This window comes from Anticarsia gemmatalis, chromosome 17 (genome assembly GCF_050436995.1).
Source record: "Anticarsia gemmatalis isolate Benzon Research Colony breed Stoneville strain chromosome 17, ilAntGemm2 primary, whole genome shotgun sequence".
Taxonomy (NCBI): domain Eukaryota; kingdom Metazoa; phylum Arthropoda; class Insecta; order Lepidoptera; family Erebidae; genus Anticarsia; species Anticarsia gemmatalis.
Window position 1 is genome coordinate 11,342,217 of NC_134761.1, and position 16,877 is coordinate 11,359,093.

The 16,877-nt window shown below is 34.2% G+C and overlaps 1 protein-coding gene across 1 annotated transcript in view; it reads right to left on the reverse strand.

Moving 5' to 3' along the window:
* Positions 1 to 16,279, reverse strand: part of LOC142980122 (uncharacterized) — a 94,287-nt gene extending 78,008 nt beyond the window's left edge. Inside the window, exon 1 of the mRNA XM_076125431.1 lies at positions 15,731 to 16,279. Coding sequence (XP_075981546.1) covers positions 15,731 to 15,853 — 123 coding nt within the window. The 5' untranslated portion in view covers positions 15,854 to 16,279. The remainder of the gene's footprint in view (positions 1 to 15,730) is intronic.
* Between the last annotated feature and the right edge of the window lie 598 nt (positions 16,280 to 16,877).

Genomic DNA, 16,877 nt, shown 5'->3' on the forward strand with positions numbered 1-16,877 from the left:
CGCTTTTATTACAACGAATATAACGTTGGAATTTAGGCAATCTCATCCAATTAATAAGTAAGATTTCATTACAGACAGTTGTTCTAAAATAGGCCGCATTATACTCAATGCTGTAATGAAAATTGTATCAGCACAATCCGAACAATGGCACAAAGCGATTCAATAAAGTACTCCCTTGTCAGGAATCCTGTTAATCCCAAAACTGGAGGCTGTAGCGAACACACAAATTAACAATACAGAAAATTGAATTATTCCTTTCAAGCGAATTTCTCATTAAACTTGAAATTAGTTACCCGCTTCTTTGGGGTCCTAAACAGATGGTCAGTGTCTTTGTTAGAGTTAATTCTAACTTTGGGTTGCAAGATCAAAGGTACCTATTAAGTTTAGTGCGCTTCGAAAAGGCCTCTTTTCTTTCCCTCCCGTGTACCAACTTTTCTTATTCCGAGAGCTGGTTCGGAAATGGGAGACATTACCGAGTCAATAGATGCCGGTACGAACCGAACAGTCAATAAGATCTTCGCTTTTGAGCCGATCTCGTTTCAGCTAACTTCTGGCTTACGACGTGATTGGAATCCCTAATACAACATTTTGCAAACTATTTCCGTTGATTGCGTCAGTTTAATCAACTGTTATCATTACGTTGGTAATCTGCGACTTGTATGGAAACCCCCGCTAGTGGAAAGCATCTGCCCTTATTAATATTAAACTGGTATAAATTCAACAATTTATTTCCAAACATCGTAATGAACCTTATTTACATGTCAATTGGTGCTGATAATAAGACGCATGAAGATACCTTTCCAATTTTGTTCAAATAAATATACATGAGTGGATCAATGAATAAATAACGCTAGAGGCATGTTGGGGCCGAATAAAATGGCGTTCTGTGTCTGTTAAATAAATAATAAGACGAGCCCATTTACCAAAATGTGATCTCAGAGGTAAACATCCAGGTGACTAAAACGCTGTTACACTAAACATGTCCGGTCAGGGTCCCTAAAATGTAACACTAAGCATCAGACACGAATCTCGAGGTATTCCCAAAGCAATTACAGCAAGTAGCGGTAATGGTCCATTCGGGGATGCTGGATCACAATTCACTGACCCCGTCCCAATTCCGTATGTTCCATAAACTTAGCTACAGTTTGATTAAAGGAAAATTCCTGGAAACGAAAAAACGGATGAAAAACTTATAGGCTAAGTTGAATCAAGTGGCTTAAGGGCTGGGAAGAAACAACCAAGTTCGGTGGCGAAAAAAGAATAAACGAAAAAGTATATGTACGGGATTAAAGTTCAGTAGCAAAGATTTGGAGTAAATGAAATTAGTTGGTAAGATGTAATGCCTCGTGATTGATGGTCGTATCTCGAATTACAATTACAACTTTTGTTACTCCATTAGCCTTGATATGAAACCGTAATGAGATAGTAAGTACTGTGGTATTCTGTTACAGAATTGGGTAACAAACAGTCGTTCAAACTTGTATTCGACACAACATTTTGTACATTTGATATATTGAAAAATCAGACGGAAACTGCACAAAGTTACAAAGCATAGCAAATTCATATCACGCAATTCTTTATGCCGAAGTTGTGCATAGGTCTCTGGAGATACTTCGAGAACGTCCCGAGGAATTTCTGCAAGTCTGTCCCGATGCATCAGATGTATGTCGTAAAACCATTGCCAGATGCTTCCAATCAGACGTAGGGTTGAAAGCATTTAAATGACACATTATTACAAATATTTATACAACAATAGTGAACAGTTATTATGTAGGTATAGTTTTTCTAACAATAGACATAAATCTAATAGTCAAGAGCGACTCAAATAACAAACAAATAAATCTATTACAGAACAAAGACACTCTCGAAACGTTTGATAAAACAACAATTAAACTATTGACTGTAAAAATAACAAAAACGTTGTATTTGAACTTTATTTGAATTGAAAATCAACAAACAGCCCTGTTGTTTGGACCGCAGATGTAAGTCTACACAAAACTATTTCAATACATTGTTGTTTAATATTGAACTTTTTATTTACAACGAGCAAAGTGGTAGAGTTTTCGACGTAGTAAACGTTTGAATTTATCGCTCACATGCGCTTAATAAAAACTACAGAGGCCAGTTATATTGTCGAATGCTCTCAAGAGCCCGAATCCCGCGAGTGTTTTACTCCGTTTGATATTAATAATGGTGCTTTTACGACAACCTTAGCGATATTATTACCTACGTTTACTAGATTACACTTTTTATAAACGTCCATTATGAAAATGTGGGAACTTGTTACGTTGAAGTGCTTTTGATATTTTGTAAAAGGGTGATTTGGTGTGTATTTTGGGTTAACACGAGTTTCAGAGTTTACGATCTGATTCGTTGAGAGATTATTTTTATTTCACTAATAAACACTATACTGGGATATTACCCCATTTTTTCAGTTTTCAAGCCAATGTTATTTGGTTAAAACTGCAGAAAAGAAAAAGTTACGACTATTAGAATAAGTCGTGCTTTTATAATTTTAATATTGACTATAAATCTTTACGTATTTTATTATTAACACGTAACTACAATTCTTATAAATACTAAAATATTTCTCCACAAAATTCATCTCAAACCTCCCAAAAACGTCGCCGTGAATTTGCCACGCACTACAAACTAACACTATTAGTCTCAAACCCCTCGAGACAAGTCGAACGTTGAAACAGAATGCATCCAAAGAACATTGTTTGCTCACTAGAGCGTCCCGACTCGCCCGATCCCCGTAGACTTGCCACCAGAACAAATATTGGTCGTGTATTAGCGAGGAAGGCTGTAACAGTCACTTCTTAGCTTTAAGCCGTTCCAACTTTTTAGGTTGATACTTTGTTCGATTTTAAAGAGATAGTTTGTTTTGGTGCACGAGACTTAGAGTTTAATAATAAATATGTTAAGATTTAGCTTCATATATACATACATAAATACATAAATCACGCCTTTTTCCCATTCGGGGATAACAAACTTCCCTTGCCTATGAGGCAATGATCAATGTGATTTCAATGATCATATCTATAAAATTTCATGAGTATTAGAATTGTAAGAAGTCAGTGGTAGACAGTCTGTCTTAAAACGGAAAGTTATATTTATGAATCCTTACTATGTATTGGCAGATGGTGTCCATATTTTTTGTTGCTTCTCAAGCATGTTTCCTATAGTTTCTGTTAGCAACCATATTAGGTTTTCCAGGTATATATTTAGCAATAGTATTAGGCAATAATAACGTCTATTTTCCTCAACCTGTGAACGTTACAAGAAATATATAATTTATAGCGTTCAAGCTTAATTTGTTTTCACTAACCGACTTTACAGCTTCGTTCCCCTCTAAAAAATAAAAGCGTGAAGCTACCTTCACATAAAATTCCCTTTTCCGTCCGTCTATTTGCAATTTTATCTGCCATCTAAAGGGGAGGTTGTAAAAAGTTTCAATGAAAACGGTCGAGTCGTTGCCATATTTCGTTCAGCTTTCTTCATAAATCGTCAGCATTGAATCTCATCTACATATCTCGGAGATTGTCTGACGGTAGATTTGGTTTGGCGCGACCTTTTGGATTCCGTACACGAACATCTTGTTGACAACCTAATTTAATTTGTCATATTTTTAACGTTATACCGATTATTCCTTAATTCTTCGATATATTGCGTCCGTATTCCCTTAGTAACTGATATAAATGAACAAGATACATCAGTCTTATATGATAAACTTATCTATTACTAAATAAAGTCTATCTAGAATGTTAAACTTCTAAGAAACACAAATGTGTTGAACATTTGCATCGACTGCTAGTCTGCGAATTAACTAATCTATCAAAGTGTCAGACAAGCCAAAATCTTCTACTTAATTATAAAAGATGTACTGCAGTGATTAAATGTCAATACCATTTAGCATACAGATTTAAAGGTAAGATTGTGGGTGTCTGACCTGTCGTTATTTATGCGCAAAGTCAAATTCGAAATGTATATTTATTTATTTACAAGAAGCATTTATGATAAGTCTGCGGCCATTTTGGTTCAATTTACAAGTAAATTGTATTTTAAATGACAATTAATCTTTTATTTTAAACTGTTTTGGTATCAATACAAAATGATTTTTGAATTGGTTCTTTAAAATATTCATTGTAATTTTCTTACAACACAATATGATATACTTACGTAACTTTTAAATTTAACTATGAATGTGATAGAAACTGTTCTGAAGATATAGTCTTCAAAAACAAGTTGTTTATACTTTTTATGAGCTGCACCAATAAACCCTATAAGTCTATTTTAGTGCTTTCATCAGTCTACCCTTTGCCATTAAACACTTTAGGTATTTCAATTAATTCACAAGGATTAGATGTTTTTAACAATGGATTTAACGTTAAATATTTAATTGCAGAGCTCGTTACTCAGATCGTAAAATATATGTCTGAGGTATCAATTAGAGTCTGTACTTGAATGTGTAATTAAGTGCCTGAAGACGTCGCTATTAGAAATCCAGTTAAAAATGTTTTAATGTTTGATTGGGTTTAATTTTGAAACACGTTTCGAATTTAAAACGTTGCTTGCTTCAATTTTTTGTTGGAGAATATTGGTCGGTTTGTAATTAGGTGTTAGAAGAAAAATAACGATAAGGTTTTTTGTGAAATGTACTGAGAACTTTAATAAAGATACGCCGAGACGAATTTCAGACTAGGTTTTAGTGAAACCCACGCTTTAGTTTCAACAAAATGAAATCTAGTTTAACGTTTTCGTCTTCAGTGTTGCTTCAAAGCAAATTAAGAAACAACAGCAGGTTATTTAAGGAATATTATGATGTTGTACGTTAAGAACCTCACCCTCACCATATTGGGAGTGCCTCGAGCAACACCGGTCACATTTGAGCAGCTTGCCTCGAATATTTTTAAGTTCAAGGTCAAACAATTGTATACAAGTTTTGCTTCGGCTTCCTTATACCGGTTGTCCATTCAAACGAAATTAAACTCAACCACTTTATCTATAAAGTCGTCATTCGCTTGGAGAGCAGTTGCAGTTTTTTCTGCAAGTTTTTTTGTACCGTTCTTGATTTAGTTCAGTGGATCGTGTAGTTTTGATGGTGGAACGATGTAGGGTGGCAACTAGCACTGGCAGTCTTTGGGTCTTTTGAACATGTTTTATGCAGTTTTGTTCGGTAATATTTCTTACTAACTTAACTAATAATAATTCATGTTCCTTTGCACATTTCAGTACCAAAAAAACTAAGACCTTTCACGACCATATTTAAAAGAATTTGTACTATCTTGACTTAGTCTAATATGGAAATACGACCCCTTTTCTAACGCATCATGCAGTCAAACTATTTGCTTATGAGTAAAGCCGATCCTTAAACTCGCATCCGCCTCTAACCTGAGATTAACTTTAACAAGAACACTTTAGATAACACATAATTCTTCCGGACACGTCGTGGAGCGGATGTTTTCTAGCGATATTGATTCAGTCTGTGATTATCTGCATCTAATGACATCACCGTTCAATATAAATGTCAGTACACTTACAAGTCATGTCGTGTCAGTTAACTGGAGAACTTGAGATATAACACTTCCTTTATAAATGTGACCTGGCCGAGCTGGTACAGTCGAAACTGTTAAAGTAAGGAATATGAGTTGGGTTATAACAGGGGACAAATAATTACAAAAAAGTACAAAAACTAGGCATGATAATAGAAGAAGATATATAAATTCTGACAAGATGAATGGGTGTGGATTTGAATCGTTACCAGTGGAGCTATTTGGTAGCTATCTACACTCATTAGAAAAGGGTGTGAAATGTATCTTTGTAAAGAAATTGAGACACAAGAAAAATCGATGAAAATATTTCGAATCCTAAAGTTTAGTTATAATTTTATATCCGTAATACGTATGTAAGTCAAGTCTTACAATTGTGTTTTTTCTTAATAAAATAGTAATTGCATTGAATAAAATAATACCTAAGTAGAGCAACTTCGTAACATATCGTTACTTGACATCTTCATCTACGTGACATGTTACAAACGGCTCTTTTGCAAATCGACCCCTAATGTTCATTTAATACTAGCTGATTATCAAAGAAACTGTACAAAAACTCACGCAGAGTAATCTTGTTAACGAGACGATCGAGATTATATGGAAATCATGTCATCAGAATATGGTCATCAATAGAATACCTGATTGAAGAAAAACGTTTGAAGGCTTCAACAAAATTGTATCATTAAAGATTGCTTGTTTAATGTAGAGTATAGTAAAAGTAAGGTTTTGTACGCAGTTTTTGTGAGTGATATTGAAATTTTCTTTAAGTAAAAACTATGATAAATGAACTATAGAATGATGTGTTTTGTTTAGACTTTAATCTTGTTGTAATGTTATGGAGAGCAAAAGTATTTATGTTTTTTTAATACACTTTCATTACTTGTTACAAATCATTTCGTTTTATCCAGATCTATGAAACAATCATCTATTGCTCAATTTCTATCGTTAACACCTACTCAAGTTTCCTTCAACTAATTTCCAATCAAATATTACAAAACGGCCTATAAACTAAATATTTCATTTCCTAAAACGAGAACATCATTAGAATTGAGATTTGAATCTTTGATTATAATATATTCAAATTTATTTATCACTTTGCATTAAAATTGTGAATCGACATTATTTATAGTTTCGCTTATCATAAGATCTTTTGTTAGCCAAATTGTGCAAAGTTCATGGCTGTACTGATTATGATCAGGTTAATTGTAAAATGTATGGTCATGTCCATAATGATACATACATAGAACATGACCGAGGTAGAAATATCAATGTTTTAAATATTCTCGAACAAACCAAAAATTAAAGAAGACTTATTATTGTTAAAGTTTATGACAAAAGTGATAATTTGAATGATGTTATAGTAAAAATATTTGTAGTGAGATTGGCAGAAATGATTTTTTTTAACAACTGTCCCACTGGTGGGCTGGGATCGTTTCCCTAACTAGGGGGACATGATTATAAATAAGTAAATCAATCCAAAAATCTTTATAGATATCGAAAATAGATTTAAAAAGGTACATTATAAAGATAAATATTAGCTTAGGTTATTACAGAGCAATCAAATCATTACTGTAACGACTTTTATGATTTAATACCATTAATATTGCCATTAAATAAATCGTTGTCATCAAATACATCAAATAGATTATAGGCCACATTCGCTATAGAAAATACTAGTGTATTTTGATGAAGGTACTCATGTATTTATAGAATCTATACAATTGTTATATTTAGTACTCGAATTTGGTTTTAGTATAGTTAGTTTGATCAAAACTAGACATATTTTTTTTAATTTTAAATTGATTTTCCTTTAGAGAATTTTTTTTTTTAATATTTATCTTTAAAGTGATTTTATAAGCGTATAATAGATCTGTCTGTGTCTGAAAGACCCATGAAATAAAAGCAAATACGTGAGAAAAATTGTCCAAACTAGCTGATACTTATCAAGGGGAATTGGAATTGAATTCTTATTCATCTTATTCCCATTTATCTATGTACTTATCACCTTACATATCATATTATAAAAGTATATAACTACCAAAACTGTATCACTAACAACATAACAACTCTTAAAGCAACTTACGAAGTAGATATTATTTCATCCTATTTCCTGATTAGTTCCACAAAACTGCAAGATGTTATATTTTTTTTACTTCCGCCTTGAATCCCCTCAGGGTCGGTGTTTAAGGAAACAGGGTCCGTAAACCCTTTCAAATTATTGCCAGGATCGATTTCGACTTTTGCCACCGAAATTGGAGCTTCTTGTCATTTTTCGAAAGAATTTTGGGGGAAGACAAGGTAATTACTGTCACCGTGAAAACAACTGTTATGTCAAAAAGTATCAAATTCATAATCCAGGAAGAGACCCTTGCCTAGTAGTGAGATAGTCAGGAGTTAGTTTTCTAGGTACGTCAGTATGAAAAAATGTGGATGAAATAACAAAAATATCTATATTTTTATTTACTGCCGTTTCATAGTCTCTTTCAACCTTAACGAACAGCTGTATAATTGCGAATATCTATTTATTTTAAAAATAGGTATGACTAGACAAAACAAACATTTTATTATTTTTCCTCAGATATCTATAATTGTGTTCACATTCAATAATATTTCCAATAAAATTGTCCTGTTGTTTCCGGCCATATATTTGTCCTAAATTATATTATTAATATCTAAAATCTAGCGTGTAATCCCCAGAGTATTGTATCTGCCATTATCAGTACTATTAACACGACTCTTCCGTTATCTACTGGATACATAATTAGGACGAGTAATTTAATCATCATTAGTTATAACTACATTTACTTGTTTGATGTTTAGTTTTGAATCAAATACATCGTTTGTATTCAAAATATTTAGCGTTTCTGTATTTATATTAGTATGTTCGTCTTTGAGTTCTATAGAAACTATATTCTAGGTTTCTAGGCTGTCGTAATTCATGTCTTCATGTAGTTAAATTCTTGTAGGTTTGTAAAATTCTTCGATTCATATAGTTAACCTTGTTTCATACATTTAAATACTTACTACTCTATATTTTAGCTTGGTTTTATTAATACTAAGCGTTCGTAGACACATATTTTATAATTTAAATTAAAAAATTGCTCCTCTTTTGCATATTGCGCGTCCATAATTTAAATGCGGCGTAATTATACTTGAGAGCTATTTAACCTTCTGCATTTCGCTAACGCCACAAGGAAAGGGAAGCAGAATTAATTTATTACCGCACATAGCTATAAAGTATGCCCTTCATGCACACGAATTTAGTACTTTAGTGTTAGACTCCAAGGAATTTTGATAATACACGATCAATTCAAACGCGATTAATTTAACAGGCATTCCTTAAAATACCGGTTCTCCAAGTCACGCTACAGAAAACATAAATCATACGAATGCCTGAAGCCATTGCTTTTTTAGACTATTTAAGCTATTTAAATTTCAAGCCGAAAGCTAGTCTCGGAAGGCAGACGAATTTGTTACACGACAGCTGAAATGTTCAACGTTTTTTGTCCGTTCCCGAGCCAAAAATGCGACTGCTCGAAATTACTTGAAAAGACAGGTAAGTATATTTTCTCCGCAACTAATTTTCATAAATGCTACCGTTTCGAATTAACCCCGGGAAACTAATGAAATGGCTTCGTATAAAAGCACCCCATTTCTTCCCACGGGTGTCGTTTAAGGCGGCCAATCTTTTTAAGCATACTTGGATTACTAATCAGCACGCCATGGTGATTATAGCTCCCTCTATCGGGAATAGAGTCCTATTTCTAAATGTGAACTCTCATGGGCTAAACGCCAACTGCATGTATTAACATGTTCATGATGTCAGCAAAAACGTACAACTAAAAGATACAGTTGATCCGAAATTCATTCGTTATATTACGGGACAGGAAACTATAAGTAATACGAGAGCAGACCAGCAACTCTGTCTAGACGTCCTAGGGTCAACGTTTGGACAATCACACCTACAAGTTCAGATATACTTAGACTAGACTTAAATCCAACTTAATGTAAGTATGCATGGATTTACGAAGCCATTTCGCTAACGGAACTAGAAGTACTAGAGACTACGCTAGATTGAAATCATTCTAAGTTAGAAATTGTTGTACAAATGTAGTTTTAGAGCACATTTACTTGAAAGTTTATAATGTTGAATTGTACTGTTACTGTAAGGCACGCTGAACTTACTAAGACGATAAGTATATTTAGACTATTTTGCGGTTAAATTCAATCTATAAAAGCTAAGAATCTCGAGCCAATTCTCTTTTATATAGGTAGAGAAACTCCAAGTTCCAAGACCGCCAACGTGCTGAAACTTGCAAACTTTCAAAAAACTAGATTAAAAGGAAGTAGGATTTTTCCAAGTCAATAAGTAGCTAATTGTATAAAGGGGCTGTCCACAAGTTAATAGAGTAACACGATTAGAGAAGTCACAAGTGAATATAGCGAGGAAGCGGAACAAGAAAAGTTTGGAGAGAACAGCCACTTACGAGCTGACTTATTGAGGATCGATAGTTATTGTGATATTACTTGTGTCTGAGACGGAGTGCTGATTGAGAACTAATTTCTAGGTGATGATAATGTTATTAATGTTGGCAACTTTGTTTCTAGTTGTTTTAGTTTGGTAGAAATATAGAGAGGGAATATTGTAGTAACATTTTTTGTAGTCGATCTAGTTTTTAAGTAAGTTTATGAAATAGTTAAAGTTCGTAATTTGTAGAATGATTAGTAGGGTTCAAAATAGGTTATTACAATTTTTAATGACTAAACATAATTTCCTAATCTCCATATTTCACAGTATAATTACAAAGCAATCAACACGAAACGGGTTACTAACAGAATCGAGACGTGCACCAAACATCTGTTCTCATTAAAACATGAATAATCATAAAGGGAAGTAGAGATACAGACAAGTTTCTTTTTTTCGAAAGTGTCGTGGATCGAGTGTCGTCCTTTGCCTCGTCGTAAAGTTTATCGTTTTTAGAGTTCCGTCGGCTTAATGACGGCTGTTTTACGTTTTGAAGGCTGCTGAATATTTAAGGTACGAGTTCCGGGTTCGTTTTGGTTTTTAATGGTCAGGTTAGGCCGGGTGTGATGAAATTTCGGTTTCGTGTAAATTATTTTTTGGTAGATGGGGTGACTTAATACATTTACACCTACATAACGAAAAAATACACCAAGTTTTGTGGCTCTTTTCGTAGGATCTTAATTTCCTTAAATTATAGTCGTAAGTGTTATTGCTTTAAATTGCGCGTAGTAAAGTAAACAAACTGTTTTATATTCATAAATTTAATTTCCATCATCAATTGTATCATTGTTTAAGAAATATTCTCGAAAACAATGTCTTTGACCTTTGAGAAGTCACGATAATGTTGTCAAACCACAAAAACAATTGTTACCGTAATTTTGATAATCTACTATCTGTATCAGCTGTGACTAAATTAATTGTGATAAGATAGTGATGATGCATGGTAACTCCTGAGTTTTAGATAACGTGACCTTTCTGTTTGGTGTTTTGAGCGTATACCTATAAACGACGAATAAACTTTTTATAAATGACGTCACAAGTATACATTTGTAGGTTATTTTCTGCTCGAAATTTCCAACCAATACGAAAGATACAATTTATAAAGAGTAAAAATAAAGTTTTCACAGCACCGATTTACCAAAACGAGCTAGACAAGTTTGAACTCCAAAAATCCAAAGCAAATAATATATACCGTGCACCGAATGAAAAATAACCCAGTTTTAGCAAAAAAAAAGTCTTGAAAGGAAGCAAACAATAGCAGTGGAAAATACGGGTGAAAGATATATGAACGTTAGTTTTGTTTCTCTGTTCGTTTCGACTTCAGTCGACGTCATCGCGGGCCCCAACGAATTTATAGCTATTTGGACTTCAGACTTTCTGTTTCCATGTGGGAGTTACGCCAGAAATTGAGCTTTAGCTTTAAAGGTTTTATGTTTTATGTTATTGGTATCGTAATCTTAGTTGAATTCTACAGCCTTTGTAAAGTATTTCAGTATAGGCAATTCTTCCTTGCTCAGGCTCAAATTTTGTCTAAATAATTTACTAACTTTAATAACTTTGAAGAGAAATAAGATGTCACGACCCGCCGTCGTTTTAATCCTATAACTTACATTAAATTTAGTTTCAATACAATCCCAAGTTGCAAAGAATTTGACAGTAATAATAAAAATATAATTGAAACTAAAAACCATTAACAATTCCCCTAGGGCTCTAATATTACTATTTCAAAATTAAAGGCCTAAAAATAAATTAATTTTTAAATTTGTAGTTCGGTCCTAGACGCGAAAAAACTCAATTAACATTTTTTCGGGACTGAGATTTTCTTAGGACTATTTTTTTTATTATAACACGCAAACACAAAGATTTTTATTTACGATACAAAAGTTAACTAGCGTTTTCATTACAAACGTTTCTCTCGAAATTAGTCGAAGGAAATTATTAACCATTTAGAGTAAGCCGATTACTTCAGAAATTATGACTGTTCTACGCAGTCCTATAAACTTGGCTGTGCTTACGTTCTATTACCATATCTCCAACCACATTATTCCTTCACCGCCCAAAGGTACCTTTTACCTTTTCCCTACAAGGGTAGGGACGATACTCTAAATCTTTCCAAATAAGCTTACAAACACAAATGATTGCAGCAAAAAGCCCAGGTAGGTAGTTTGTGCACACAGTAATTTTCTTGGGCAACACTCAACTATAATGGTGCTATTAAAACCACCTACGAGTAGCAAATTGCAAGTGGCTTGAGCCACACAATCAAATGTTGATTTGCTTTGGCTGCCAACATTGTTTGCACATAAATTTGCGGTGTAAACTATGATAATTAAAATTTTGGGTAGTGATGCTGATACAGTTTGTACAAGCTGGAGTTAAATTTAGTTATTTAGTTATACTGTGTAACTTCAACACATTCATAACCGACTTATACCAAGCAACAAGACAGAAAAATATAGTGATACAAATAAGACAGTGAATATAAAAGACTTAACATAGTTTCCAGAAATTTCCATTTTACTGGATTGAAATTTTTTGTCGCAACAAATCACGTTATCAACCCTTATTCTAGAGTTGAACTCGAAATACCGAACACGGCGGATTGTTGAAATGCCTGCATATCGTGAGTTACAGTTGTAAGAGCTGTATTATTGTGAACCAACACGAAGTTTGTTCAGTACTAGTACGACACTTTTTCTACGAACTCAATGTAAATTGTTTTAAAGATTTCGCGTTAATGCAAATGGCTACGTTAATCGCTTTTTAGTACTTGGTCGGGTTTGTAAAGTTGTGTGAGTTTTTATTGCTTTTAGCAACAGAACGCCTGATGAGTAAGCAATGTAGTCTGCAGATCCTCAATGCAAATCACTTCGAGCTTTAAACCAGCACGCTTTTTTAGGATTAGTGTGACAAAAAGTGCATTACAGTTCAGAACGAATTCAAGCAGTTTTTTTAAGGCGAAAAAAACATCTGAGATGAAGCAAAAAATTCGTATTAGAAAGGAACGTTATAGTGTGAAAATTGAATTTTCCGCAAACAGTGCGGAGTCGGGTGAAACATTTTTTACTTATAACAATAAGTTAGAAACACGTTGTATAACCGCGGCCAAATAAAAGTGCGATAGATAACCTTGTGGAAATGAACAGTTGCCGTACTCTTGGCTACATGTTGGACAAAAAATTGTAACAAAAAACAACACAGCCAGTCCGGTCGGGCGCTCACAATATAATGATCCAAAGCTCCGCCCTTAGTTAATTTTGCATTTTTTTGCACACGACCAAAGCTAAAATTTAACGTCCACTTTTTTGGCCAATAAAAGCATATCGATTTCATAATTATCACTCAGCAAAAAAATGGACGATGTTGATTTTTTCTAGCGATTCGGTTGCGGATTTTAAGACAACTTAATTCTTCATGGGCTACCCCTTTTTTTGCTCAGCAGTAATTAGTCATAGCCCGGACGTATAGATGGTTATAAAAAATCCATGACAATTATGATCTTTTCAATATTCAATAAGCAGTGATGATAGAAGCAGTGCTAATTACTCTAACAATCATACGACAATTAAGTATTGCAATGATACTTGTAATCGTTTCCTTATGTTTGAAACGACACACGTATAAACGGTTTATTTCCTCGTATCTGATTGGAAACGAGAGCTGAACACCGTCTGAGGTTATCACGTCCTGCGTTAAAGTGTCGGCGCAGCGTATCATGAACTCTCGAGAAAGACTCGCACGACCACAGCGGATGACTAAAAATACATTGTTACGTGTTGACATTGAAATGTTAATGCACTCTCCGCTCGACGCATTTCATGGATACAACATGGCCTTAATATCATGTCTTTTTATTTTATCGATTGTTTTGACTGTTATAGCTTCATTTAATACGATATCGCGTGAGCCAGTGTTTATAATGCGATAATGCGAAAAATTCATAAATGTGTGTTCTGATGTCGTTGATCCCGAGCGTGTTTTTCGTATCGTCCACGTCACCCGTGTGTGCAGTGGATTTATCACAGTCATGAGCGTACGATAGTTTATTTTATTCATTACCGGCTACCGGGGGAACGTTAACATTTTAAGTGTTCATCTTATTTATTTCACGGCACCTTAATTTATTGCAGCAATTTCTAGCGTTTTGAGGAAATCTTTCTACGTGACTTGAATGATATTTCACAATATTTTTGGTATAGTTATTCATGAGTTGAATATTGTCAGACTACGCACTTGCGTGTTCAGACTTGTCTTGAAATTGACACTCAGTTATTTCATTATCATTGGTATTATATTTCAATTGCAAGTTTGATGGACGTTTTTATTTCGTCTTAAAAATAATACTCAAGGTTTTAATAATAGATATAAATGTGTGATTTTGTAACATTAAGTTGTTAAAAATTTCAACACTTAATTCCAAGGTTCTGCAACCTAGATAAGATTTTCTCGATGTTATATTTTAAAAGTTAATGTTGCTTCATTTAACGTGAATATCTTGTTTTATTTCTGTACTTAAAGTTGTTTATTTTAAATTGATAATAAAATCTTATTTTACTTTTTGAAAATAAAAATGTTGTTTCAAGTTTTGACAAATTTTACATTTAGGTGCAAAATTCATTTTATTATAGATATTTTAATTTTCGTGTGTCGAGTGTAAAAAATAATTTAATTTTTATACATGTAAAATTCCACGTGGGATTTTTATCAGGCTGGCTTGTGGATCGCATGTCGGTGCATCATTATTCCTCGTTACCAACCAGTTTAGTGAGCGAATTGAATTTCAGTGTCTTGTTAATGGCCGCGTCGGCCAATGAATGTTTATTACGATTATCTCCAAGATAATAGGGGACCAACCCTTTTCAACCAACACACCGAAATTACAAATTGTTTAAGTTAAATGGGCCGTCTGAAGGACTAGCGTGTTCACACGCCGACCTGGCAGAAATTTAATTAATTCTTACACCAAAATGCCTTCTGAAGTTACGCGGTTTTGCGTATTAAGTCGACAGTAAAAATATGTGATTTATTAAAATCGCTACATTCATTTTCCTGTTAATAATTGCTACTAGACCGATGATGGGTCTTAAATTATAATTGTCTTTTACTTTTTACCGTGTAGGAAAAGTTACAATACCTAATGTAATTTTTTCCTTAGTAATAATTATTTATTTATAATTTATCGGCGCGTCATTTGTAATGTGTTTACAAAATACCTATATCCTTTAGCCATGTGTTGACTATTTTCCAAGCGATAAAATATATTGCGCGTTATTTTTTAAAGTCGTGCGTTTCAGTTTAAGTGCGTATGTTCGCACTTGTTATTTTAGACTTGGTAAATATTTTTGTCAATGATTGTTAGAAATATTTCGATAAGATTTACACGATAATAATTAGGTATTTCCGTATTTTGTATTTATTTTTACTGCGTGCTACAAAAATTATGACTGGCGTTTTATTTCCGATTTTACTGACTTAATTTTTACTTTAGCGAAAAAATAAATTAACACACGTTTTAATTTTATTTTTTACTTGTTCCCAAATTTTTATTTTCGACTTTAAAATTTTTAAAAACTTGTAAAACTTTTTATATTCACTTTTAACACTTGAAAATGATCACTAAATATTTTTCCTAAGTTCTTAAACATAATCTTACCTGTGTGGCATCCGTATAGGGGGTTGATGAGTTTTTATCAACGAGTTGGGACCCGAACACGGGTACTCCTGCACTCGCAGTTGGAGTTAGGGACCGCACATCCGACACTTGTTGGGGCACCATTTTGTTTATCCAAAGAAAAATAAACCCCAAATAAAACTTAACACAAAAAACACAGTTCACCTATTGCACTTAATAAACACTAAAGACTAATTTGTTTGAGTCCAAATAAAATTCATAAGTTTCATAAAATTATTTATAACAGTCCGAATGGGGCGACAAGGAGCCTCTGTTTGTTCCCGTACCGCAGCCTCTCGGCGGACGAAACTCCGGAGACCTCCCAGTACCTGGACACTATTCTAAAAGCTTTCTCTTCTAGAACGAGATATCTGCTACTATCTTCGTCGCCGGCGAACAGTCCAAAAGTCATAATTTTAGCGGTGTCCCGACCGCAGCTCAGTTAGCACTGCGGGGCGATCGTGTCATAATCAATCGGGAGCGACGTGTTGCGTGGGCTTTATGCGGCTACGTTCGCACTCCGCGGTGACAGAGAACCTACTGACTGAGAGGCAACGTGCTGTCAATATACCCGCGCGCTCAGCTGTTCGCCCCTGCCCCGCGCCGCGCAAGCGCCCCGCACTCCCCCCGCGTCGCACTCGCTCGGCGGCGGCCGACGGAAGCGCACGCTTCCTCTGCGCTTCCCGCTGCACCGGTCCGACCGGTCCTCGTTACGAGCCGTGGCCGCCTAACCGTAACCCACAACCCACCGTGCTCGCTTTAAATGCAAATTTTAGATGTATGATCACTTATTTCGGAGTTTCCGTAAGTATCGGTAAGCCAACTAAATGTTTGTTTATCAAACTCTTTCATAGTAAACGAGGCAATACAACAATGCTGTTTACAATTTGTTGCAAACTTTAAACGATGCGCGTGGCTGTTTCATAAGAGCAAAATCTATATTCGTCGATAATTAATATCAACTAAACTTTTTATGATTGTTGTTGATATTTAAAATTTGTACATTAATATTCATGAGTTTGATTTTATCGTAATTATATGCTTGAGGCTGTTGTCACGTTTTATATTAAATCAATTACTTTACAAACGTAACATAATTAATAAAAAATAATTAGCACCACTTCCTGCT